The 26610-nt window shown below is 35.2% G+C and overlaps 2 protein-coding genes across 6 annotated transcripts in view; one reads left to right on the plus strand and one right to left on the minus strand.

Annotated features, from left to right (window-relative positions):
* Positions 1-14741, minus strand: part of LOC149778331 (uncharacterized) — a 46114-nt gene extending 31373 nt beyond the window's left edge. The window contains exons 1-4 of one of the 4 annotated variants that reach the window (XM_089939144.1): positions 14661-14741; positions 10518-10787; positions 4898-5065; positions 919-1148 (exon numbers count right to left, since the gene is read on the minus strand). In XM_089939144.1, coding sequence (XP_089795270.1) covers positions 919-1148; positions 4898-5065; positions 10518-10780 — 661 coding nt within the window. In that variant the 5' untranslated portion in view covers positions 10781-10787; positions 14661-14741. Of the gene's footprint in view, positions 1-918; positions 1149-4897; positions 5066-10517; positions 10788-11322; positions 14134-14178; positions 14509-14660 lie in introns of those variants that run through there. The other 3 variants (XM_089939143.1, XM_089939141.1, XM_089939142.1) reach the window with 3 other exon arrangements.
* LOC149778332 (NF-kappa-B inhibitor-like protein 1) overlaps positions 14714-26610 on the plus strand; it is a 28390-nt gene continuing 16493 nt past the window's right edge. The window contains exons 1-3 of one of the 2 annotated variants that reach the window (XM_089939146.1): positions 14714-14795; positions 21280-21480; positions 23916-24025. In XM_089939146.1, the coding sequence (XP_089795272.1) occupies positions 21305-21480; positions 23916-24025 (286 nt within the window). In that variant the 5' untranslated portion in view covers positions 14714-14795; positions 21280-21304. Of the gene's footprint in view, positions 14911-21279; positions 21481-23915; positions 24026-26610 lie in introns of both variants that reach the window. The other variant, XM_089939145.1, reaches the window with a different exon arrangement.

Genomic DNA, 26610 nt, shown 5'->3' on the forward strand with positions numbered 1-26610 from the left:
CCTTTCATTATCAAATATTCAGGGTGATTTAAAGATTTGGTTTCAATCGTGACTCTTTCATCCATCCTGTTTGTATTTAGTGCCTCTGACCTTGTTCAGCTTAAAATACATGTGCACTATCTAGGATACTATTGATGGGGGTGGAATTTAGCTGTACTTTAAGTTTACTGTACTGTACTTTATGGATCTTAAGCTGCTTCCAAAAGGGCAATACAAAACATTTTATTGGCATACTGTATGTATTTCAGATTGGCTTGATGCAAAATTCATAATCATTTTTATTTCATATTAATGTCATTTTGTTTTCATACTAATTTATTAATGCATTATGTTATTAATCAATTAATAATTAACAAATTAACAATTAGAAAAATAATTAGATAATTAGCAAAATAAATAAAATAATTAATAATCCTTTTGTTTTCATACTAATTTTCTTTTTTCTTAAGTATGCTAATTTCATTGGTCCACCTCAAGCAATTACTTTCAAATTGTACTTAGATGGTTTTTGAACAAAAAATGTCCAAGTCCCAAAAGATATATAATATGTAAAAAATGCTATGATGTCCTCAAAATCTAATCAAGTCATTGTTGTACTTATTAACAAATATGCTATTTGACCATCTCAATTAAACATGCATACAAAATGATTTTATGAAGAAAGTCAAAGGAAAATAGTGTAAAAATAATTGACTAATCAGGTCAGTCACCCTGACCTAGTCAGATTTTGTTACCCGATCAAAGTATCTGAATATCTCATCTGGTATGGCTTGAATAGTTTTTCAGTTACCTTGCTTACATAAAAGTGTGATGGACAGACAGTAAATGGACGAGGCATGTGGGCAGGACACAACTTTTTGGACCTTGCTCAGTCTAAAATAATTTGCAACTGAGGTTACTTAAATCATAGTCACGAACCTGGCAGAGGTTTTTTTTTCAAGAACTTTCCAAGCTTGGCCATAGTGTCAGAATAGCCACAGAAATTTGGCATTGAGGTACTATTCTGTTGAAACTTTGCTGGCATGAACATAGCATGCAGGTCAGAGGCACCACTGTTTGCAACAGCATCAGCTGAGTTCGGCAGTGCAGTGATGTATGCCAGCTCCTGAACATGCATCCTAGGGTCAGGCTTGGGCATCAACCACAATCTGAAATGAATGCAAACAACAGAAAGCTCTTTTCGCAATTACCCTATGCAAACATCATTACGATTTCGATGAGACAACTATACCGGGTAATAATAATTATGGAGGATAAAATAGTTTCCAAGCTGTGACCTAGGGGCAAAGTCCCTAGGGGTAAGAATAAACCTAGTCCCAATGATGGTGACATCTGAATTCTCTGTTCATTCATACAAGTGTATAGTGTGGTTGTCCAACACATACTGACACCTGAATCAATGATTGCAAGTACCAGCTTTCAGATACATGAGGAGCCAAAGGTGGTAATGAGATGTCTAAAGTGCTCACCATTACCAATCACTGCCATTATGCCTCTGAATGCATGGGTTAAGTCTCAGGCTCAAATAAGTCTCAGGGTAACTGATAAAGCTTGCCTGTATGTTCTTCCACCAGTTATATGGCATGTCAATTGCTAAAAAATGGCATTACACCCACAACAACAAACAAATCAGATATATAAGATTTATTTTAACTTTTTTGTCTTGTCTACAGCTAAGCCTTCTCATAAGAAGACAAATCCAAAATTCAAAATTGGTTATGCACATAAAAAGCCTCCCCCAGATAGTTTACCCAGGCCTGAAGTCATTATCTTAAACGTAAGTTGTTGCCAGATGATGAGATTTGTCTGTCAAAATTTTGATACTGCATGAAGAATCTCAAGCTCATTTACACTGGACAAGACAATGCTGAGAAAACTAACATGAATGGCACATTATTCTTTATTTTCTTGTTTAATGGACCTCTTTGTACAGCATTGTCGGTCTCAGTGAATGTGGCCTTTTGTTACTGTATGTGGTATATAACTAAGCCTACTTATTAGACATACCATGACTGTGACCTCAAAATCTATATTATCCTCAGTACAAGACATTCATAAAGTTTGGTCAATGAACTTTCTCTAGAACAAAAGCGATTGTGCAAAACATTTGAATGACCTTGACCTTTGACCACAACATCAGTCTGACTCTTCCATACTATAAGTGCAGTCCACTTTGGTCAAGGTATATGGTTTTTTTATTTTTTTTAACGTTGCTTTAACAATTGTCCAGTCATACCGCTATGATGTCTGCAGTGTCGGAGTTTAAAGTGATGTCTAGCACTGGGGCATCATGCTGCAGACAAGTAGCATTATGTTCCACCCAGTCACATTATCCTGACACCAGGCCGACCAGTCCTAACACTAACCTCTTAATGCTGAGGGCCTTGCAAAGCAATTGTTAATACCATTTTTATAAGTCTTTGGTATGACTTGGAAAGGGCTCAAATCCACAACCTCCCACATCCAGGGCAGATGCTCTAACCACTAGGCCACCAAAGCGGTCACATAGTTTGAACTAAAGTAATGCAAAAAAACATGGAACATTACCCTGACCTTTGACCTTTTTTTTTGCCCAAATACTAATTCTTTTTCTTTCCCAAATGTAAGCCATCCACAAATTTTGATGTGGGTACATGGCTCAAAACTGAAGTTTGTATGAAGAGGGCATATTCCATTTTTCAGCAAAGGGCATTAATCTTTGATGTTCTGATAGTAAAAATTAACAGGCTTCTACCAGTGAAAAGTCAACAACAAAGTTTAATCCAGGTCTGTAATGTAGAACTAATACTATTGTGCAGAAATCATTTTCTTCTTTCAATCAAAACAACCCTGACCTTGACCTATGACCTTTTGAATAAAAAAGCAGTCTTCTTCTTTACCCCAAGTGTAGTCCATTCATAAAGATTAATAAAAGAATATGATGCACAACTGTTACAGTGACTGTGACCATTGACTTTTTAACCACAAAATCAAAGGGCCTCTTCCTTAGTCCAAACACAAGATATATACAAAGTTTGGTAAAGGCAGATGAAGAAGAACTCAGGTTACTGCACAGAAAGGAATAAGTATATATGTTTGTAGTGTGTAACGTAGTATTGTTCAAAAAATGTACAAGTTAACTGCACAAAACGTTTTGGAATATAAAGACCTCCGAATTTTTTATATAATTACAACATAATAAAAGCTTAAAGAAGTTAACCTTCCGAAAAATGTATACAAAATAAGAGATAATTGTTACACATGCAATAATCCTCAAAACATGATCCTCAAATTTTTTTAAAAATAAACTACATTTCCATAAAATCTCAATGACAATCCCCACTCAAAATGGATGGCACATCCTCACAGTTTCTTAAAGTACTTCAGATCAAAATACCTCTGTCCCATAGGGCAGAAACTGATCAACACTCACCCACCCCCAAAATATGCCCCACTGTCAGGGAGCACATTCTGGTTAGTGGCCTACACCCCAGCAGGCATACATGAGTCAGACATGTATGTCCAATAAGCAATCAGCACAACATCATTGCATCCTTCTGCCCCATGGCCCATGAGGGATGCCACTCTCCAACAGCAGGAACAGATAGGTGGATGGTTACCATAACAAAATATGCTGTGCTTCATAGTCTGCAAATCAAATTCTTTCTGGCATTCTATAACAATTAACCACATAAAGTATAACAAAACTTATTGTATACACTTCATACCTTAACTATATATAACATCCTCTCATTACTTCCAGAGTTGGTCAGGAGTTATTAATGGGAATTTTAGCCCTTTCGTTGTGCATAAAGAGTTGTTCATGGAATTGTTAGGAATTTCAGTGTTATAAATGGGAAATTTAGCTCTTTTTGGGGTGAGGCTTGGAGTTGTTCATGGGACTTTTAGCACTTTTGTTGGTGGGTTGGGACTTGTTAATGAAATTTTAAGTACTTTCAGTATTGAATATAACTGGATTTTGTGCACATCCATGGAGGGTTGAGAATTGTTAATGGTATTTTTAGCACTTTCAGTGGTGGGTTAGGAGTTCTTAATGGGATTTTTAACACTTTCAGTATTGGGGTTGGAAGTTAACAGGATTTTGAACAAATCAGTAGTGGGTTGGAAAATGTCAAATGGAATTTAAGCACTTTCATTAGTGGGTTGGAAAATGTCAAATGGAATTTAAGCACTTTCATTAGTGGGTTGGAAATTGTTAAATGGAATTTAAGCACTTTCATTAGTGGGGTTGGAAATTGTCAAATGGAATTTAAGCACTTTCAATAGTGGGGATGGAAGTTGGTAATGTTATTCTTAGCTCTAGTGGACTGGGAGTTGTTAATGGGATTTTTCATCACTTACAGCTGTGGGATTGGGAACTGCTAACGGAATTATTAGCACTTTCAGTGGTAGGTTTTAGAGTTGTTCACAGGATTTTAAGTTTCATTATGATTCCTCCTATTTTTACAGCAAATTCTAGATTTATGCTTATTCAACTTATCCATGTCTTGCATTTATGTGAATTAATATTAACATCCAAGCAGAAAAATACACCCCAAGACAACTGTGATATTTGCATATATACTCAAATGCGAAGCATGGTTCCCAAGCAGGAACCACCAGTTTTATTTAGTATTTGTCTAGGATGAAAATTTAGCTCCCCCTTGATGGATGGATTTGAGTCATGCAAGGTTTCACAGGAGTTCACTTTATGTGTAAATCAAAGAGTTTACTGTAGAGCATTAGCAAACAGACAGAGGAGATATAAGCTGATTTTTACCCACTTGTGAGAGAGATGACTCTTCTTATGGGGTCCAAGAGAACCCATTTTATTTTGTAAATATACTGATCAAATAATTCAAAAAGATTCATTGATGGCAAACCATGTCTTCCTTTGTGAACTGATTGAACAACTAACCTGAGTCCCCTCACAAACTTATTACAGCCATACGTGGATTGGAGGTAAGTCATGCGGTCTATATCCACAGTGTTGTTGTTTTCCAGCTTCTTGGTGAAGGTCTCACACTTCATAGCAGCAAATGTTGGGTTGGATTTTAGCCACTGATTTGCCTGAACCATCACAGTGCTGCAAAATGACATTTTCTATACTATACTGTGACTTTTTTTCATTTTTCCTCCATAAATCTTCAATTTATTAATTAACCCATACTTACTGAGAGGGACATGGTGAAATTTTTGGCACCCATAAATCTTTATTATTTAGCCCACACTCACAGATATGGCCATCCACCAATGAAAAATGTTCTTTAAAATTTCAAGTTGAGAAGTCTTTAGGTCATATATGGTAAAACCCTCTTTAATACTTGTACAAGCTTATCATATCGGAAACTGATGTAAGCTGAATTTTTTTCACCTCATGTGATTTATGTCTTCATGCAATAGTTTCAATAGATCCATCTAATTTAAGCAAAACGTCAAGAATAAAAATAGAATAAAATCTAAAGAAATGGAAGAAATGTATGCATGTGCAGGGTTTAATGGCAAATCAGCACAATCCTGGCTATATAATGCCAAGCAAGTTTAGGCATCCAAAGAACGGCAAACAAAACAAAAATAATGGCAAAAAAGAGTAAAGTCACTAAAATATAAAGTCTAATGTTTTATATCAAGACCTGTGAATATCGTCATGGGATTCAAGACCTGTGAATAGCATAATGGATTCAAGACATTTGAATATCATCATGGGATTCAAGACCTGCAAATATTATCATGGGATTCAAGATGTGTGATTATTATCATGGGATTTATCCAGATAAAAAAGTAAGTATGCCTCCATTAGTCACCTCTTATGACATGCAGGACAGTTTATTTATACAGCATGCTGGATACTGTATTGATACAACATGCAGGGTGGTGTATTGATGCAACATGCAGGACATGTGTTGATACAATATGCAGATGGTGTATTGATACAACATGCAAGGTGGTGTATTGATACAACATTTAGGATGGTGTATTGACACATTAGGAAGGTATATTGATACAACATTCATGATGGTGTATTGATACAACATGCAGGATAGTGTACTGATACAACATGCAGGATGTGTATTGATACAACATGCAGGATTTGTATTGATACAACATGCAAGACAGTAACTGAAAAGTTTGCTTCCTTGCTTTGGATGCTTTATGATCATTAGTAATTTCCCATCCTAAGAGTTCATAATCTTTGGCAATATCACACTGCCTTCATCAGCGACTATTGTTGATCACATGAATTCTAATGTTCATGTGATACAAGAAGACTGTTGTAAATGGGTGGTAATTCAAGCCTGTCATCCCTGTTTAGTGTTGGCCTCCATTGTTATATTTCAATCGACTCCTTTACCTTCCTTTCCATATAATGTCCTCTGACGTGATCACCTTGCTTTGAATGGGAACAATGGAATGTCCCATATTGCTACAATGTTCATGTATAACCAATGACTCTCTACTGATATGTTCCTTAATCCTGGTTTCTAACATTCTGCTTGTTTTCCAATGTAATCTTTCTCAAAATCATTACATTTGATATATATATATATATATAAAAAACACATTTTTCAAATTTTCATTTCTGTCCCTCACATGCATAAGTTGTTGTTTTAAAGACTTGTATGGTTTGTGATATACGTTGATCCCATGTTGTTTAAATACTCAGGCTTAGGACTTATTATGTACCATGGATATATAGAACCAACACTGGCATGTATGTTCCTAAATAATTGTTCTCTGAGTAGCAGCCACCTGTCTTCTACAGTCATCAGCCATGTGATTCCTAACCAACAGTGAAGTTTGTCTGCCTTCAGCAGTCACTGGTGCATATCAGCAGTGACAGTTCTAAGAATGCAAATTAAACTTTTATTTGATGAGCAAGGCATTGTTTGGAAGAAGATATATCATGTGAATTAATGTGCTAACACTGTGTATGTCCGCAGCATTCTCCATTCACACTGACTCATAGATGTCTATCTGCTGAATTTAAAAGTGAGGCAGCTTTTATCCCCACATGAGTGGGTCAAAGCAATTCATTTGCTGGATTTAAAAGTTAGGCAGCTTTTATCCCCACAAGAGCGGGTCAAAGCAATTCATTTGCTGGATTTAAAAGTCAGGCAGCTTTTATCCCCACATGAGTGGGTCAAAGCAATTCATTTGCTGGATTTAAAAGTCAGGCAGCTTTTATCCCCACATGAGTGGGTCAAAGCAATTCATTTGCTGGATTTAAAAGTCAGGCAGCTTTTATCCCCACATGAGTGGGTCAAAGCAATTCATTTGCTGGATAGTGGAATAGGTAATCAGGCAAAAATGATAGCCAGATGAACTCAGATTCAAGGGATTAATAGGTATAACCAAGATATTATGGCATATTTTGAGAACAAAGTTCATCTCTGAGAAGAGAGAACAAGTTGCATCCCTTTTCATAAGGATCATGGGTCATGAAATAAAAATAATAATAATAATAATAATAATAATTTGGACTTTGTATAGCGCCTAATCTTTAGAAGCTCTAAGCGTTTTACAACATTAGACAACACCTATAAGATAAAAAACATATAATAATATTATTACAAAAACAAACACCATGAAATTAGAAAAACATTAAAAAAAAAAAAACATGCTGAGAATATTTCAGGTAGGAAACATTATTAGGTCTTTAAGTTTGTTCTTGCGGTCGAAATAAGTGAGTTTTGAGAGCCCTCTTGAATGTGATCACTGTGTCTTTGTGTCTAAGTTCAATGGGCAATTATTCCACGTTGCTGAGCCCTGGTATGCAAAAGAATGCTGTCCATATGACTTTGTTTTTATAGTGGGAATAACAAGTATACGATTGTCAGAAGAGGAGCGTAAGTATCTTGCTGGCGTGTACACATGGTGAGGTCGAATAGGTATGTTGGACTAGAGTCCAACAGTGAAACGTAGCACAGTGAACAAATTTTGTGTTTGATTCTAGATCGAATGGATAGCCAGTGTTGGGTACAGAGCAGCGGGGAGGTGTGCTCTGATCATGGTACTCTAAGTTTGATCCGAGCAGCTGTGTTATGAACTTTCTGAATCTTTAAAACATGTCTGAAATGGCAGAAGTTCAGTCCATGGGTCATAAAGAATAGCAACATATATCTTCTTTTTGATTTTCTATTCATCACAGGCTTTTCACATAAGACAACTGTCTTTTTATCTTGGCAGGTTAAGAAACTATCCCATCCATCTATTATTTTTGAAGTGTGACTGTTGTTTCCAAGCCTAATTCAAACCAGTTGGCCAACCAGAGAGTCAGTCTTTTTCTCACAGTTATATGAAAGCTGTCAATCAGTATTAGTATTAGTATTGGAATTATAAAATTAGTGTTTTTTCATGGTGCATAAAAGAAAATTTTAAAAAACAATTGTGGTAATTTGTGAATCTGAGATGATTTAATTTATAGGTAGGATTATTGTGAGTAGGATCAGTAATTTTGTGTGGAAGAAAAATTTGCTAGAGAACAACATAATATATTCCTTTTATGATTTTGTTGACTAATGCACATAAAACAATGTTAACAATAATAACAATAACAATAATAATAGTAATAATAAGAAGAAGAAGAACGATAATGATATTCAATGCATGGTATTTGTTCAAAAACCAAACTTTCAAAGGTGTTCCCAGGGATGGTCCTGGCTTTTCAAAAGCTGTCGCCAAAAAAATTGCCAACCTCAATATTTTGTCGCCAATTTTCAAAAAGTGTCGCCAAAAAAAGTAGTGTACATTTTTCCAAGTGTTAATTTAGTCTGTTAATGTAACAGGCAATGAAAATTACAAAAGATGGATTAGTTAATACTTTAATTACAACAAGCATTAACAAAATGTTACAAAGTGTTACATGAAGATCCGTCGCGATTTTAGGGCTGCCCACTTGTTGAATGCAGTTTCAAAGTCTAATTTTTCACATCTGTACATGCTAATTCTCATTAAATTCTCGAGAGATGAGATGCAGAGCTTATTTCTGATGTCAGTTTTTATGAGGTTCATCTTACTGAATCCACGTTCACAGTCCTCAGTGCTGACATGTGACACCAGTAGCCTCTCAGCAGCCCCCCCCCCGCCTTTTATGGCTAGCTTCACAAAGCTTGTAGCGAATTGCTTCCTAAATCCCAAGAATGATCACTGAATGCTGTATAAATTTTCTTGACAAGAAAAAAAGGATCTCCATTCCCACGAATGAAACTTACTCGAGTCAACACCTGGCAATATTGGACCGTATATATAAGCGTAAATTCACACCCAATTTAGGGATTCTTTCACTCCTGTATTTTGAGAAATAAATAATTATTATTAATTATGCAAAATTGTTTTTTTTTTTTGCTATTTCTTGTTGCGGAGTTTAAGTCTCTGCAGCCGTAACACGGGACTGATGGCAAAAGGAAAAGATCAATGAGTAAAATGCTGCACTGGCGACAGATGTAATTGTGATTGAGATTTTTTCCATTTGCTTTGTATTTATACACAGTAGTCGGTACTTCAAAGGTTATCAGTTTTCTATGAAGGTTCAGCAAAACTATTGTATTGGTATATGTATAAAAAAAATAGAAGGATTAGCCACACAATTAATTGTATCTGTTCTATTCGCGTCTTCAGAAGTCGGTCAGTTGTAGGTATAGTGCGGTAGCATGATTGACTGTATCGCAGCATACAGTACTCAGCCCAGATGTCAGCATAAGCAGATTATGATGTAACAATGCACTGTAAAGATAGGGTTGTCAATAAGAACAAAGGATCGTTTGTGTAACAGATTGATTCCAATGCATTGTTTAGTCAAGTTTGTGGCTTCCTTTCGTTCTGGCTTTAAATTTATTCAGTCTAAATCCATGATTGTATGTACAAATTAAATAACCAAAAAGTATGTCGGCAAAAAAATCGCCAGATAGGATATTTTTGTCGCCAATAAGGAAAAAAAATCGCAATTTGCGACATTGGCGAAGCCCAGGATGATCCCTGTGTTCCTGAATACATAGGTCACCTGTGTACAAATGTCAATTTCACCTTTTCCCGTGTGTGACCACTATTGACAGGTTTGTCTGATTTATTCATCATTTGTCCCTACTAAGTCAAAAGAAATCAACAGGTTTTTATTTCACAAAGGGTCGGCCAGTTACTTGATAAGACTTTAAAAAATGTACAACACTCCATTCATTATGACATGGTTCTTTTCATAAGCCAAATATGATCCAGAATCACATTTCATTACTTGTTATTAAAATGATATTCATAATGTGTTTCATTTAAAAGTGGTCTCACTATGAGGTCCAAAAGTCTATGGCTCCAATAAACAACGTCATAATGAGGACACACTGCAAATTTTTTTTAATACTTTAAGAAACTCTGAACCGATTTAACATTTAGATGAAAAATAAGATATACTGAGGATATATGCTACATTGTTGAAAAAATCTTCTAACCTCCGCTTCTGCAATTTTTATATCTTAGTCTGAAACAAAACCAAGACAACTGGAAAGATATATTACACGTACTACAAATGTTGCTCATACACATATTACCTAAATTCAGCAAACTTTGGAGCTTCTTCATTCGAGACAGCTGGCTCAAGACAAAGTGGCATAAAATCAACATATGTCAATGGAGGTGGAGATAAGTGCAATTCTTCAAAGTTGAAGGAAGAGTTATCTATCCCTGGTTGACTATTCATGCCCGAGTTCACACTTTTCCTTGCATTCTCTGGATTTGGTGAATGGTCTCCATTCACAGAAGTGGAATCAGGGGCTCTCTCTGGTGGACAATCTTGCATTTCCAAGGATGACATTTTGATCCTTTAAATGAAACAAGAAAAAAAATGTAATTAGTATTCGTTTACTCTAAACGTCAATGCAAAAATGAACATGGTAGCTGGCATTATATATATACAACAAACTTAATATATCCCAGGGGTATCAATAATTCTTTTTGATGAGCAGGCAGGGGATTCAGAGCTCAAAACATTATTAAAATTAACAGTTGCCCAGTTTATATGCTACACATACCAGGGGAAAATCGAGTTTATATGCTATACATAGCAGCAGGAAATCGAGTTTATATGCTATACATAGCAGGGGAAAATCCAGTTTACATAATATGCATAGCAGGGGAAATTCACAGCTTCAACTTTTAATAATGCCACTCTTACTAATTTTCTTGTACATGAAAATAAAAGTATCTGTTATTTACATATTTTGCACACACACAAAAATCCAAAACATGTTACATGAATGACATATTATATCCCCAATCTGTGTTTTACTGTCCTCTGTGTAGATATGTGCAATTATTGTGCATTCATCCTTTATTCCTTCATTCCATAATACTAACCTTGACTTTTTAATCCAAAGATTGATAGGCTTCTTCCTTAATGCAAGTTAAAGTCATCCACAATGTTCAGTCCAGTTCTGTTATGTAAACCTAATGTCACTGAGTAGGGACAATTTTTAACCTTTCAATCACAGTGACCCTGACCACTGACCTAAAAAAATCAATAAGTTTCTTCCTTACCTCAAGTGCAAACCTTCCACAACATTTGGTTCAGGCATGTGAAGTAGAAACAGTGTTATTCTGCAGACATTTTTGTTCCTTCAGTCACAGTGGGCTGACCTTTGACCTTTTGACTCCAGAATCAATAGGGTTCTTCTTGAATTAAAGTACAAGCCATCAGAAAGTGTAGAAATTGTAGATAGTGAAGAACTCAATTGTGTAGAAATCAGTTTGCTTCTTTTTGTGAACTTGACCATTGACCATTTGGCTTCAAAATCTTTTAAGTTCTTCCTTGCTCCAAGTTCAATCAATCCACAAAATTTGGTAACTGCAGATGGTGGAGAACTTGAGTTTTATTTGTAAACAATTTATCTTCTTTCAGTTGCAGTAAGCTTGACCTTTGACCTTTTGACCCATAAATTGTTAGACTAAGTGCTATTTCTTACCCCAAGAGCAAACCATCCACAAAATGTGTTCAAAATCAATTAAGTTTTTCCCCCATACTTGAAGAGCAATCCATCGACACAGTTTCGTAATTGTAGATGGAGATCTTAAGTTATTTTGCGGAACCATTTATTTTTGTTCAATCATGGCAAGAATTTAAAAACTAAACAAAATACTTTGTCCACTGTGTAGAGCTTCAGTTGTTTATTGAAAAAAAACATTTTTGCTTTAATAAGATAAACAAGAATTTAATGCTCTACAAGCCAAAAAGAATTTCCAGGAATCCAAGATAAAACTCTTTTTTTAAAACTGCTGAGCATTGAAACCATCAATATATTCCTGATCCATAACAAGCAGCAGCAATAATGGATATAAGATTGGCACTGTTTTGATTTAGAACCAACCAGATGTCAAACAAGTTCTTCAGTTGAAAACCCCCAAGTCAATTTGACCATCCATTGAAGAATATCTATCATTTGGAAGATGGCTGTCATATTGGATAAAAGACTGGCACCATTTTCATTTAGGACCAACCAAACATCAAGCAAATTCTTTTGGTGAATACCCCATGTTAGTATGACCATCCAATCAGGAGAAGTAGTAATATCATTGTTTTCAAGATGCCTATCAAGATGGCCATATGTGATGTCAAATCGGTACTATCTTCATTAACATCAAACTAGAGATCATATGAAGTCTTCTTGTAAAAACCTGATGATGATATGACTTTCTGCTTAGAAGGAGCAGCAATAACAAGATTTTCAAATTTGGCCATACTGGATGTTTAAGTGTTACCATTTTCATTTAGGACTAAATAGACATAAGAAGTCTTATGGTAAAAATCCCATATTGATGTCTTTCTGTTCAGAGTGAGTAGTTACAAGGTCTTCAAGATAATCTCTGTGACATCAATATTGGATGTCTGAGTTGCAATATTTTTATTTAAGACCATCCATGGAAAGAATGTATATGCAAAGTTTTGTGGTAATCCTAGTAGTTAGTAGTGATAATAAACTTATGCTAATTGACAGATGGATGACAGACAACAAATGATTTTGGTCTATAACCAATATAGCTCAAACTTATTCTTTTGTCAGGCAGCATTCACTCTAATCACCCTCCACCCAACTCCACCCACAATGAGTGCTGTAATGGAGCTGGTAATCATTAAAATACAATCACAATTTTCTGATGCAACTTCACTTTAAATAAAACAACAAATTGAAATATTAGAAGTTTGTTCAACTGCCTGAAAGGCTTCAGTGCAAAGTACGGAAAGATCTGAAGTGCTTTTGCTTTTTAACCAAAACTTAAATGCCAGTTAAAAAGAAACGACAGGATCATCCCTTTATAACTTTAAAATATGGGGGAAAACTTGTATTATTTAAATGGCATTAACTTTTGTTTTAAACCAGGCAGCATAAGCCCTCCATACTTTTTGTCTATTGATTTTCACTCAATCTTGGAAGCTTTGGTCAGTATGCATTATTTTCCTGGAAAAATATAAATTGAGAGTTTCTAACCACTCACAGATACATCTGTATAAACCCCTGCTACAGCGGAGTAAATGCTTTCTTCACCTGTCACACCTGGATGTTAGACAGTGGAGTGGAGGGTAATTTTGTAACAACTACACCTGAACAAAATGAAATGTGAAATATACTCTCTGCATATTGATATTCCTAATTTCTGGAGCTGGGCTCCTATATTTTAGCTGAGATTTCAGTGAAAGTCCAAGCCTCCAAGCATTCAAATTCTAGTGGAAACCAAGGTACTATGATATATGTATGCACATGGTTTAGCATCATTTCTGCACAAAATCGGTATTGTGAATGATTCCTTTACACTTTACAATGTTGAATTCCTTTTACTCCTATTGTTTGCCATCAACCCTAGATGTTAAACTGTGAGGTCAGATGTAATTTTGCTGACAACACCAGGATAAGCAAAATATGAAATATACTCTGTGTGTAATGTATTCTTCATACTGCTAATGTTTACTTGTACTACCCCCAAATTTTTTTTTTTTCATTTTCCAACTCTGTTGGAAAACTGGGAATTCAAAGTTTACAAATTGAAGTAAGAACCACTGAATTATCAATGTTTCCTTCGACCATTACCAGCTTTCGAGGCATCAGTAAGATATTAACGAGATTTAAAAAAAAAAAAAAACTATATTATCGAGTGTATGTATGTTTGATGAATGCATCAGTTACATCTGCACTCTTTTGAGTGAGCCATATTATCACTTACCAGTTATGTCAGCACAAAATCAAACAAAATTTAAATTAAAAATATATATATACGCTGCAGGTGTGGGCGCTCTGTACCTGTGTATGAAGACTTGAATATATATAAGTTAATGACCTTAAATCGTGTGTGGGATTGTTTACATTGTTACTATGGATGGCGAGCAGACCAGAACGTGTCCATTGTCAATTAGGTCAATAATTCCATCAAGGCCGTATTCTAATTGATGTTAATAATGACAATGAGCACCAATGAAAAAATTAATAAAAAAAGTATGCTGTGACTAAACAGGTAGGCCTAATCAATAAATCGTTCAAGCAAGAAATGTTTCGTGGAATGTACAGTTCACTGGTAAGAAAATAGTTCCACCAATTTTATGAATAAAAATTAACAAAACAAAATTGTTGGTGTAATCATTATTTGTCCTTTAAGATTACATTTTATAAAGCTATTTCATATATTTGATGACAAAATATCTTTCTGACCTAAAGGTTATTTAAATAAAGAAATTTGTGCGAAATATTTCTTTCTCCGTTGACTCTTCTCTATCCCAATTTCGATACAACCTTCAACCAACACGCCTTCAACGCACGAGAGTAGTAAGAAATTTCCATATTATGGTATGTAATTTTTTAGTTTGATTTTAGAAGGTGTTTATAAGGATTTATTTAGGTAGAAATATGTTTGTTATGCTGGATGTATGATTGCTTACCACACACAGAAATGTCTTAAGGGGTATGTACGCATGTAATATAATGTAATGTAATTTCGAGTAGTAACATACTTTTGAGGAGATCACTTTATGGACTCGTATCGTTACATTCAATTTGCCTTTAAATAATACTATAACTATAATAGGTTTGAAGAAAAAGAAAAGCTGATTGTTCGACAGATGCTATTTATCTTGTTGTACAGTAAATTATTTGTACTACAGTTGCATCAATTTGATGTAATCAAACTTATTAAACAACTTTTGTCATACACATGTTGAAAAAAGTAATAATCTGAGCACAGAAACGTAACTTTTTCCCGGCATGCAAATATTTCAGGAGTAAAACAAGCCATAGATTATGGTCGAGCGTGGAACAAAGTTTTTGGTAGTTACTTACCTCGCCACTTTTATAGTATGATTGACAGGGTCTTACTCCGAACGGGTCGTGGGGATAATCTGAGGTAATTTTATCATTCTGTTTGATTTTTTTTCCTTGAGATTATTCCTTTTTTTTTAACATCAAGCTTGCTTCAAGTACCTGTGCATAATATAGAATATTACTTGAGTATATATGACAAAAATTGTTTAAACACCATCATATAGGCTATATGATGCAGGGTTTTCAATAGACACGTACCCACGGGTTTGACGCATCAGATTTAAATATGACCCATTTTTGACGTGCAGAAATTCAGACTTGTGTGTCTCTTTGACACACGTAGATTTGGGCTGCTGTATCAATCTTAATTACCCTTGATTCACCTATGGCTTTGTTTCTTACTAAGAGTATGCTCTCCATAACAAATTTACTGTAGGAGGTACTGATTGATATCTGTTCGACAACAGTTTAGAACTTGACGGGCAATAAAATCGCACCAGTGGAAGATATATATGAACTGGGCGGAGCTAGCAGTTCACTGAAGTCAGGCTTTGGTGTAATTGATTTAGGTTGGACTCTTTTGAGATTAGCTTTGAAGTTTATGATAGAGGAAGAGGAAACAGTTATGACATAAATGGACTGCATTTTGATAAATTATCAGCATTGATATGCTTGTCATCAAATTATAATCAACTGGTGAGAACTGGAGCATTTGGTGACTCGCAAAGCTGGTTTCAAGGCAAGTGGACCAGCTTAAATTGTTTTATTGGCTGGTGGAATGTTTATAAATTCAGAATTATGTATGACTTCAGTGGATTCATTTCTGATAAAATATCGGTATTTGCTTGGTTATGCTAAATCATAATCAGTTATGAAGCCAGTTCTGTCTGTGGGATTGTGCTTTATTGGTGATTAATTTGCTTTAGTTGGCAAAAGCTTAAAACCTCAAGCATTTAAATTAGTGGATCATTCAGAAAATATAAATGGACATAGCACTCAGTGCATGCATCTGAATTTTAAAATCACAATGGCACAAAGAAGTATATTTTGTTTTCTGTCTCAGTCTCAGAAATGATCTGCCGGCAGTGTTTCCCTTTACCCTCATTTGCGCTTCAGAGACCCCCACATTTTTAATTTGACCCCCAGTTTTGACACCATGGAGATTTTTGACTCTCAGTCTTGTACCCCTAGGGGATACACTGTGCTGGTGCTGAATTTTCTGATCCACAGACTCCAAAGAAACAGAAAATGTCTGCTGTCAGGAGAAGGATAAGCAGAGTTAATCTCCGAAATTAGCTTGAAAATTTAAGGACAAGTGGAAAAGTAAACTGACAGTTCTGTGATATACATCCTTGATTTCTGAATATTATATAATCTTCATAATTGTAGGGGTATCAGAGGTCTCACTATAATTTTAAAACTAGGAGTCAGGGACTCCTTTTGGTAAAAATAGGAGTCCATCAGGAAACGTTGCAGTCCCAATAAGCATAATGGCTGTACCTGAAGTGGCTAAATGTCCAAATGGATGTCTTAGAGTTTAATTTTCCAAATTCTTTAAACCACTGACATACATCTCTTGTTTGACTGTTTATCCATTAGATTGAGACTGAATTTTGTAAATTCAAGGAAAGACCTTATTTCAAACATAGCCAGGCCTCACACACTTTCTTACACTTAGCTACTGTCCCATCCAAACTATCAGTTCTAGCAGCTTCAGCACTCTTCTGAATCTCATTACCCTCTTCATTAGTTTGCCCTTTAACTCCAAAATACTTATCCAAATTTGGAAATAGCATTTTGTCTAAGTCTCAACATGTCTTGATTTCGAGGTTACACAGACTACTTATTCTGCTACAGATGGAAATGAACACAATAATGAAAGCTAAATTTGTTCATTTGATATACTCTTAAAATGACCACATGTATATCCCTGGGTCTTTCTTCCTCTGAATTCAGTCATTGTAAATATCAGTACATTTTCCCACCACTCTTTGGCTAGTCAAAGTCTTTGAACCTGCCACCCAGATAATGTGTTCTGTTCTTTTGATGTACTCTTATAATGACAACATGTACATCTGGGTCTTATTCAGCCACTGGATTATGTCATTGTAAATATCAGCACAGCTAAAATGATCAATTTATCAACACATTTTCACACTCGGCAGATGGCTGAATCATGACTGGCAAGCCATCGAATTTGCTGCCCAACTATTGCTTGCATATGGAGAATGTTATGAATAACCATTGATAGAGTTTTGAAACTGTCTTTATAATAATGTTACAGATTTGTGTTAGGGATTTATGTTTGTGTTTGTGCTGGAGGTTAGGTCCCCCACAGTCACTTCCATTTGCATTTCTGGCACTTTTGTTTGAGGTTCCAGATGAGTTTGCTTGGTTCTGGTTTCTTCCAACAGATCTGGAACATCATGTAATTCTTTCTCTATGCGCTGATCCATTTTTTTCAGTTGAGCTGCATAGGTTTTTTTTGATGAGGGATTGGGGCATTTCCTGGGCTGGTGGCATGTTTTCCCACAGCGATTATGTATTTTATTGCATTGGCATCCCCGGTACCAGGTTTTTACATACACAAATGGAGGTAGCCTTTTGGCATCTTCCTCACTCATATGGAGGATGCGTACTCCAGTTAGTATTGATGGAAAGCCCCAAAAGGTTGCCATCTTGTACCATAACAGTTTAATTTCAAAAATTTCTTTTCTTGTTTGTTCTTTTTGTTCCATAGTTGGAATTTCCAATGGTAGTCCTGAGCAATGCACTTTGATATACTTATAGCCCAGCATTCATGTTATGGGTGGAGGGACTCCAATTTTGAATTTATGCCCCTTGAACTCCAGAATGGAATCTTTGGGGTACAAGGGAATGTTTTTCTTAGAGAAGATCAAGTATTTTCCTCTTCCCCCATTTTGCATTTCCTTTATGTCCTCTACTCTGGCAACCATGTGCTGAAGTATTTCAGCAGGCCTAGGAAGGTCTTTTTCAGGGATCCCTAAGAGATCAAGGACCTGACATACCTCCTCTCTAAAAGCTCTCAGGATTCTCCCCTACTAATTTATCTCTAAATCAGTTGGGAAATAGGGCCACAGCTTCCTCCCTTTTTCTTTCTTGGATTGCATTACAGCAAGTTCAGATTTAAACAATAATTTAAAATTTAAATATGCACACTATAAATAATGGTAAAGCAGTATAAGAAAATGAATATCTGGCACGGAGTTCCAAATAATTCCAAGTCCTATAGTAATAGAAAATAAATGTGAAGGCAAGCACTAGCTGCCTATAAGGCTTCTGTGAAAATCTGTGAAATTCGCTCACTATCCAATCTCATTGGCTGTGTGCGTCCAGTTACAATAACGGGCATTTACAGAATAGCTTATTCCAATGTTGCCAACTACAAGACTGATAAAACAATTTTTCTACATTTAACCAAAATGCCATGTGTTTTTAAAGGCAGTGATCTTGTCACATGATTCATTAGTTGCAGTCTGGTACCCTATTGTTTTTACATTTCTTTACAAAAAGTGAGAGAAACCAAAATGGCTTCGATTTGTAGCATTAACATCACACATATTTGACCTGAACAATAGCACCACACAGCTGTTAGGATTTGTAATCTTGACAATTATTGTCAGTAGTAATAGCCACTAATTATCAAATTGAACAAGCTCAACATCTTATTAAGGGATGCCATAAAGGCTCTCAAACCATTTTGCTGCTGACTTGTGTATTGTACATCAATGCTGCTACTTCTTAGCTGTTACTACTCTTCAATAATTGTAATCTTAACAATTATCAGTGACTAAACCCAGCATCCCATGATAACACATCAGTAAGGCTAATCTGATTACATGTACATACACTTACCTTTTTGTATGGATTAAAATTTGAGTCTTTCTCAGCTTTATGGAATAAATGTGGCTTCTTGTGAGGTGTAAATGATATAATATTAACCTTGGTGGTACATATACTTTAGTCAACACTTCTTTAAGTAACAGAAACCTGATATCAGGAAACATGAATCGGATTTCTTAACACACGTTATGAATAAAATACTGGTTCTGGATACATATTAAAATAAAATGTGTCCACTTGTGAGGGTTGAATTTTATATTATTGCACTAATATGCTGGTCGCGTTAGCGGGGATGCTAACAGATTCTTGTCTTAAAGAGCAGGTAGCCACTGGTCGGATGGGAGGCATTCAAGAGGGGGACCAATGTATGTGATTAAGCATTTCTGAGACCTCTATGTATTTTTGCATATAAATTGATTTGAGCACCTTATAATAGAATATGTTGAGAAGTTGAAAATATTTTAAAGTATAAAATAATCTGCTGTCTGTTTCATACTCAAAATATACACACAGGAATCCTAAAGTTAGCAAGATAAACACTTTGAAAAAATCATTGTATGATTCTTAGAAAACACTGTACAAGTGTTTCTCGTTATTCAGCACAAGACAAGAAATCTTAAACATCATTTGTTTCCACCAATAACTGTAATCTTAGCTAATGTCTCATGACTGTCCAAAAGAGTTGACTCTCAAGATTTCAGTTTTGACTCTTGAGATTTTCATTTTGACTCTTGAGATTTTGGGTCAAGGGTCAACTGACTCTTCAGTTTAGAAATCTATTGAGAACCTTATGATGGTGTTTTAGTGTGCGATAAAGATCGTCAAAAACCTAGCAGACATATTCGCTGACAAATATGTGACCCCACCTTCTGGTTGAACCAGGGCATATCTCAGCAAGAAGTTAGGACACATATCTGCGTCTGCAAATTCTGAGTTTAGCTTTTTTCCACATACCATAGGGACATGGAACACCTGCCACATTGGCAGAAGCTCCTCACATCGTACCATCAACAAGAGCTATCCACCATCAAATTCTAAATGCAGTCATTGGTTGTAGGTAGGACATAGTGATTCTCAGGGCTGTTCCGGTTCAGGTTCACTTACATCCTTGCTGCCACAATTGCCAAACTGGTCTGAGTATAAATGGATAAAAACATAGCATGGCAATCTTTCATTATTTTTACCTTTCCTATTGTCAATCTTCTGCATGGTCTATCACTACCATATTTACTGTTATCATTATTATCTTGAGCAAGCATATACCCATTGTTTAGTAGTCAAGTGTGACTGTATCAGTGTATGATTTAGATGAAATCAGTTTGGATGCCTATATTGGTATTGATTATTTTGTTGTCCCATGATCCTGTGCAATGATCTTTTCTACCCCTGTATATGTATTATATATTGGTTAATAATTTTAAAAATCCTCCTCCAGACTGGTACAAACAGAATCACTGGAAAAGGAAATTGTTCTTGCTTTTATAAGGTAATGGATTGTGGTTACTCTGGGTTAAACATCCTCAGGCTTATGTGCATTATGTAGAGAAAGAAGCGACATATCTTTTATAAAGATTATGTGGTACATGTAGCTCAGGAGATTCTTTACATTTTAGCTCAAGTCCCTTATTTTTGTTTTTGTTTTCTTTCAAACCAATAAAATTTTGTTATAATGTTGAATTGCTCCATGTTTCACATTTCTTTGTTAAGAAAAATATCATTGTGTCATTTATACACAATTTAAGACACATTACACTAGAGGAGCAAAAGTTATTTTGTGTCAGAAATCTGCACAACATTCAATCCTCAAAAATATGTTGACCTTATTGCAATGATTCAGCCAAGCAAAAATTATATCTGATTGGCAATCACTAGCACAAATAAAGATTTAATAATATTTACTTCCTGAACTATTGTCAGCATGTTTTTGTTTTATAATTTTATAGTGTTTGTTTTTGTAATCTTGTAAATGTTTACATATTTATTCAAGCGCTATGAGCATCTTAAGATTAGGCACTGTGCTAAGTCCACATTATTATTATTATTATTATTATTATTTAGATAATAGATTTAAAAGAAAGTCATGTTTCAGTCAGTGCAATAGTATTTTATTTTAATTTTAATTAATCAATAATTAGTTTTTTTCTTACAGTTTGATCAAGATCCATGATGTAAATATGAAAATGGGTAAAGATCGCATTGAAAAGTTGAAACAGTACATTTACCAAGATAGGCCCCAGAGACTAAGGACTTATGTTAGGAAGTACAAGATAAAACTTCCAGATATTGCCCTAGATAAAAGACGAAACCTTCTTCACTATTGCTGTAAACATGGATCAAGTGTGATGCTGAGGTAATAATAATTTATTGTGAATTAATTATTAAGTAGGAGCATTACTGATCTTTTCACTCATATATAAACATTGTAATAGTCTAAAAATGTTGAATAATGCCAGTGATTCAAATAGAGGGATTACCATATTTACCACATATGTTGGAACAAAGTAAATTAATTTTAAAAGTAATTTTTGTATGTACTGTAATGTTCTGGGTCACATTATTCTCTTTTTGAGTCATAAGTTGTGGGACATCTTTTAAATCATTTGAAAATTACTTGTTGGAAAATGCACTCCAACTGAATTTTTGTTTTAAAAAATATAAAACTGTGTACTATTTTTTATCCACTGCAGCAATCATCTCATCAACACAACCTTCTCCTGCTCAAGTATGATTGATTCTTTCAGTGCATGGATAATATTTTTTTAGTTTTCTCATACTGTGAAAAAGTGTCATTAGAGGCAACACATAACCTTAAGCGAAAACTGCAAGGACTAAAGTCAGATATTTTTCACATCTGCATCAGGCATGCTGATTCTCACACTTGTGACCCCTGTTTTATCATCAGTCCATCCAAGAATGAAATCAAAGTACACTAGAATTTCATCGATGTTAATGATCATATTGTCAGCAAAATCGTTTGCTTGTCTTCTTGCCTTCACGAAATTTATCAAATGATTTTATTTTCTCCAAATCTTGTGGGCTATGCTTGGTCATCGATGTTTGTGCATGAAGCACTATATTGTGTCACTTAAAAAATTTTTCCAATGTTTCAATTCATTTTTGATATTCCCATGAATACTCACCGCTCCGGTGGCCTGGTGCTTAGAGCACCCATTTCGGAAGTGGGAGGTTGTGGGTTCAATCCCCAGTCGAGTCATACCAAAGACTTACTAAAATGGTACTAGTGGCTGCCTTGCTTGGCGCTCAGCATTAAGAGTTAGTGTTAGGACTGGTCGGCCTGGTGTCAGGGTAAGGTGACTGGGTGGGATATCATGCTGCATGTCTGCGGTATGAAGCCCCAGTGCTGGACATCACTATAAACTGCCACACTGCAGACATCGTAGTGATATGACTGAAAAATTGTTAAAGCTATGTTAAAAATCCTAATCACACACACCCTTGAATACTGGTGGAAAGGAACCAAAGTTAGCTTCTGTATCTCAGCCGTCTTTGGATATTCCAAAACAAACAATCGGCACACTTTAATGAATCTAAATTTGGCTTCAAGGTTGGCTTGCTTTGCAATAAAATAACTTTTGTATTTATATCCTTAAAAGGCTTCAAAGTATCCAAAGTTGGCTCCCGATGTTGACTTGCTTTGTAATAAAAATAAGCTTCGTCTTTGATGTCCTGTCCGTAAGTTCAAAGAATGAGTTTATTGCTCACTGCCATTTGTGTTTATTCACCACCCCGGGCTTCTGTGTGCTTGCATTTGTAGTTATAATTAATACAAACTGGCATTGATGTCCGCAGGTAAATAGTATACAGAAATAAGTTGCTTTAATGATACCTTTGTAACCCAGGCTAGCAAAATGATTGTCACTTGCACTCAAGTGAATGTGTTTTCAAATAATGATTTTTATTTGTGAGATACTGTCATATGGTTACCTGGAGATAATTCAATCTTGGTTATTTTGCACCTAACACCATGTCATGCATGAATGACAGTTGTCTTCAAGATATTGTTTGATTATTTCCATCTCGTTTGCAATTTTGTTGGATCCAGTTTTCAGCCAGATAGCATATTCAAACTTTTGAGCACAACCAAAACACGATTTGTTTCTCAATGTTCATGTCAATGAACAACGTGTCATGTGTTATCGGACATAAGCAATACACGCTACCATATGGAAGTGTACACTACATATATGAGTTTGTGAACATATTTATTTTTTAATGCTCATGATGAAAGAAAGGAATAAATGTTAACAATACAAGGTTAGTTTCTTTCTTTTTATTATCAAATAAGCGTTTTATTTATCTCTTTTATTGCAACATGCAGGTGGGGGGGCGCATAAACTCAATACAAATTTATTTCATTTCTTAAGTCTTGGGATATATGACATAGATGAAAAAGTTTCACCATAAGTTCTGGGACAGGAGAAAAAAATTATTTTATTGTGTCCCAATATATATGGTAGAAATCATGCAGACAGAGATCATACAGTCTTTGTAAAATCCAACTTATGCTGCCCAAATCATGCAAACTTTGCAAAATCAAATTTGTCCTTCCCAGATCATGTAGAATTTGCATAATGCAACTTGTCCTTCCCAAATTATGAAGACTTAATAAAAAGAAAGAAAAAAAATAATTAGACACCCTTTCATAGATATTTGGCTTAGTATTCTGTTGTTAAATATTTAACATTTAAATAAAAATTAAAATAAAGTATGATGTGAAACTTATTCTTTCTGTAGTTAGTAGTATATCAAAATCATCTTTTATAGGTACCTAATCTCAGAGGGAGTGAATCCATATGAGAAAGATAGGGAGCTGAACTGCCCTCTTCATCTAGCACTGGAAAGAGCACTGAAGCATGCTGACAGAGCTAGCACAGGTACAAAACTGCTCTGCAGTTGCCAGGATTTTTCATTGAAGGATTGGGATTTCTTTCTTGGGCACATTTACATTTGGATTTTAGCTCTTCTTTTTTTTACCTTTGATGACATTAAAAAGTCTGAATTACTATAAATAATTTCTGACATCACAGGTATTATCTGTACCTGAGCAAGGTTTCTTCTGAAAGCTTTGATTCCAAATTCTTGCACAGGCAGACCTCACATAATTTGCTATAGGATGGCATCTTAAACTCCAGACTACCATCCAGTCCACCACAACACCCTGCATGTTTAGTTCTGAGTAAAAATAAAACAAGCTGCTGATTTAATTCATATTTGTCCACATAAATGTGTCAGTCGTGAAAATTTTTAATATTTATAGTCAATAACCAAACCAATAATCAAATTAAATATTTGAAAGACAGAAGTATATTTTATATTTTCACATTTGGGTCTGATTTACAGCATATAGTAGCAAGTATCATTATCAAATTTTAGTCTGTTTTTCAAGTTTTACAAGTATCTGTGATAGAGCACAAGTTTTCCCAAAGTATTGTATCTACAGGGAAAGCTGAAGACTGAAATTGCTTGGGACTATATTAAATTAAATTCTTTGGTTTTTTGATATTTTAAATTTACTAAGGTTCTTTAATTTCACAGAACAATGTGTTATGATCAGTTGACCTGTCATATTCAAGTGAATTTTTAGTGCTTCTGCTCAAAGGCTTGATGGGCTGTTGCTAGATCGCCATTGTCAGCCCATTAAAAGAGATATGTTATAACTGCCTCTCCAAGGCTGATGGTAGCATTGCCATAAAACTTAACCTGTGTTGCACCCATACACCCAATGCTGACGGCACATTGTGTATGGGATTAAAGGTGGTCTTAACATTCCATAAACGTTCCTTACACTGTCTTTTAAGTTTGTAATGAATTTATTACCTTAGAATCTTTACTCTTTTGGCAAAAATTCCATTCTTAGTGAGTTTCTTAAGTTACCTTCATTAAGCCAACAAAAATTGAGGGGTTATTTGATTATTTCCACTGATAATAAACTCTGCATTAACTCATTTCTGGGGGGCCCCGAGTGGCCGAGTGGTCTAAAGCGCTCTCCGTTATGGATCACTGCCATCTCACCTCTGTCTGCGTGGGTTCAAGTCTTGGATTTGGCTAATGTTTCTATGTGAGAAAGCTTGCCAGTAGCTTCTCATGGGTCGGTGGTTCTTTCTGGGGTTTTCCTGGGTTCTTCCTCCACCATTAATACTGGCCGCCATGTATAGCCTATCATGTGCTGAAAAATGGCGCTAAACCCTACTACAACAACAACTACAACAACAACACATTTCTGTACATGTTAAAATCATTGATAATAGTTTAGTTTTTTAAATTGCATAGCCTGCATTTTAATTCTTGAAGCTAAGGTTGTCTCCCATATTGTTTTACCAATTTGTGTATTGCCAGTTTTTATTTCACGTACATACCACATGTACGTCACATGATCTTGTTATTAAAGATGCTAATGGGTACTCATGTACCTGCCCCTTGATAATAACTTGGGTAATGGACAATCAGGTACCCCTTAAGTTAAAGTTACCAAGTTCAGATCAAGACACAGAATAATAATTACAGTTCAAGGCTTGTGTCATGTGCACATTTAATCATCATAGTGGCTCATATTGTTGTTTATGATTTACTTGTCATACATATACTATATAATAATACAAGGGAGGATGCTTCTCTTTTCTTGTGCAACCTATTTATGAATCAATACTGATATTTCCATTTCACGATCATAATGAATTTGGTACCGATGCTTAGCTCAGGCATTTGACTTTGTATGCCTTCCAAAGTTTGGTTTGCTTTCATTCCTTTAATGAATGTCATACCATTTTCCCATGCTACTGCACAATATTTTTATGATTGCACCCACTTAATTATGCAAGTGTAACTAAATGACTGGAATACTGTCCTCTTATTGGCCAAAGGAAAATGACATATTCAACCTGTTAGCAACTTATTTTGCATGATTGTATTGTGTATATATGACTGATCATTAAATTGGAAACAAGTTATGAGCCACTGTGATCATTGTTAGACCTACGTCTACTTTCCTTATTTTCTTTTTATTGTATCCACATGAAACAGTTCCATTAAACCAGATGGATTTCTTGAATATGAAACACATGTCACAGATTCATTCTATTTTGATACCACATACGTAGTGGACCAGTCTAAATTTGAAAATAAATGGCAGCATATATCATAATAAATGGGCTTTATCGATGTGACTGAAGGATGTTATATGACTGAAAAATGTTAGAGGAGAGGGAATTTGTTAAACTTTATAATATGTTCAGAGGTCTCACTAGGATTTAAAAACTAGGAATGCAGGATTCCCATTTTGGTAAAAATAGGAGTCCCGCCATCAAAAGTCCCTTCTTTCCTACAGAATCAACACAGATGTGAGTGCATCTAATTTTAGATTGAGAGGTTTTCGTAATATAATCACTCCCTATAATATAGCTTCATTACAACAGTCCATTGACAGGATCGCAAATTTATGGTTTATTTATTTGTATACGTA

The sequence above is a fragment of the Sinohyriopsis cumingii genome, chromosome 17 (assembly GCF_028554795.1).
Source record: "Sinohyriopsis cumingii isolate HCF-2022 chromosome 17, ASM2855479v2, whole genome shotgun sequence".
Lineage (NCBI taxonomy): Eukaryota > Metazoa > Mollusca > Bivalvia > Unionida > Unionidae > Sinohyriopsis > Sinohyriopsis cumingii.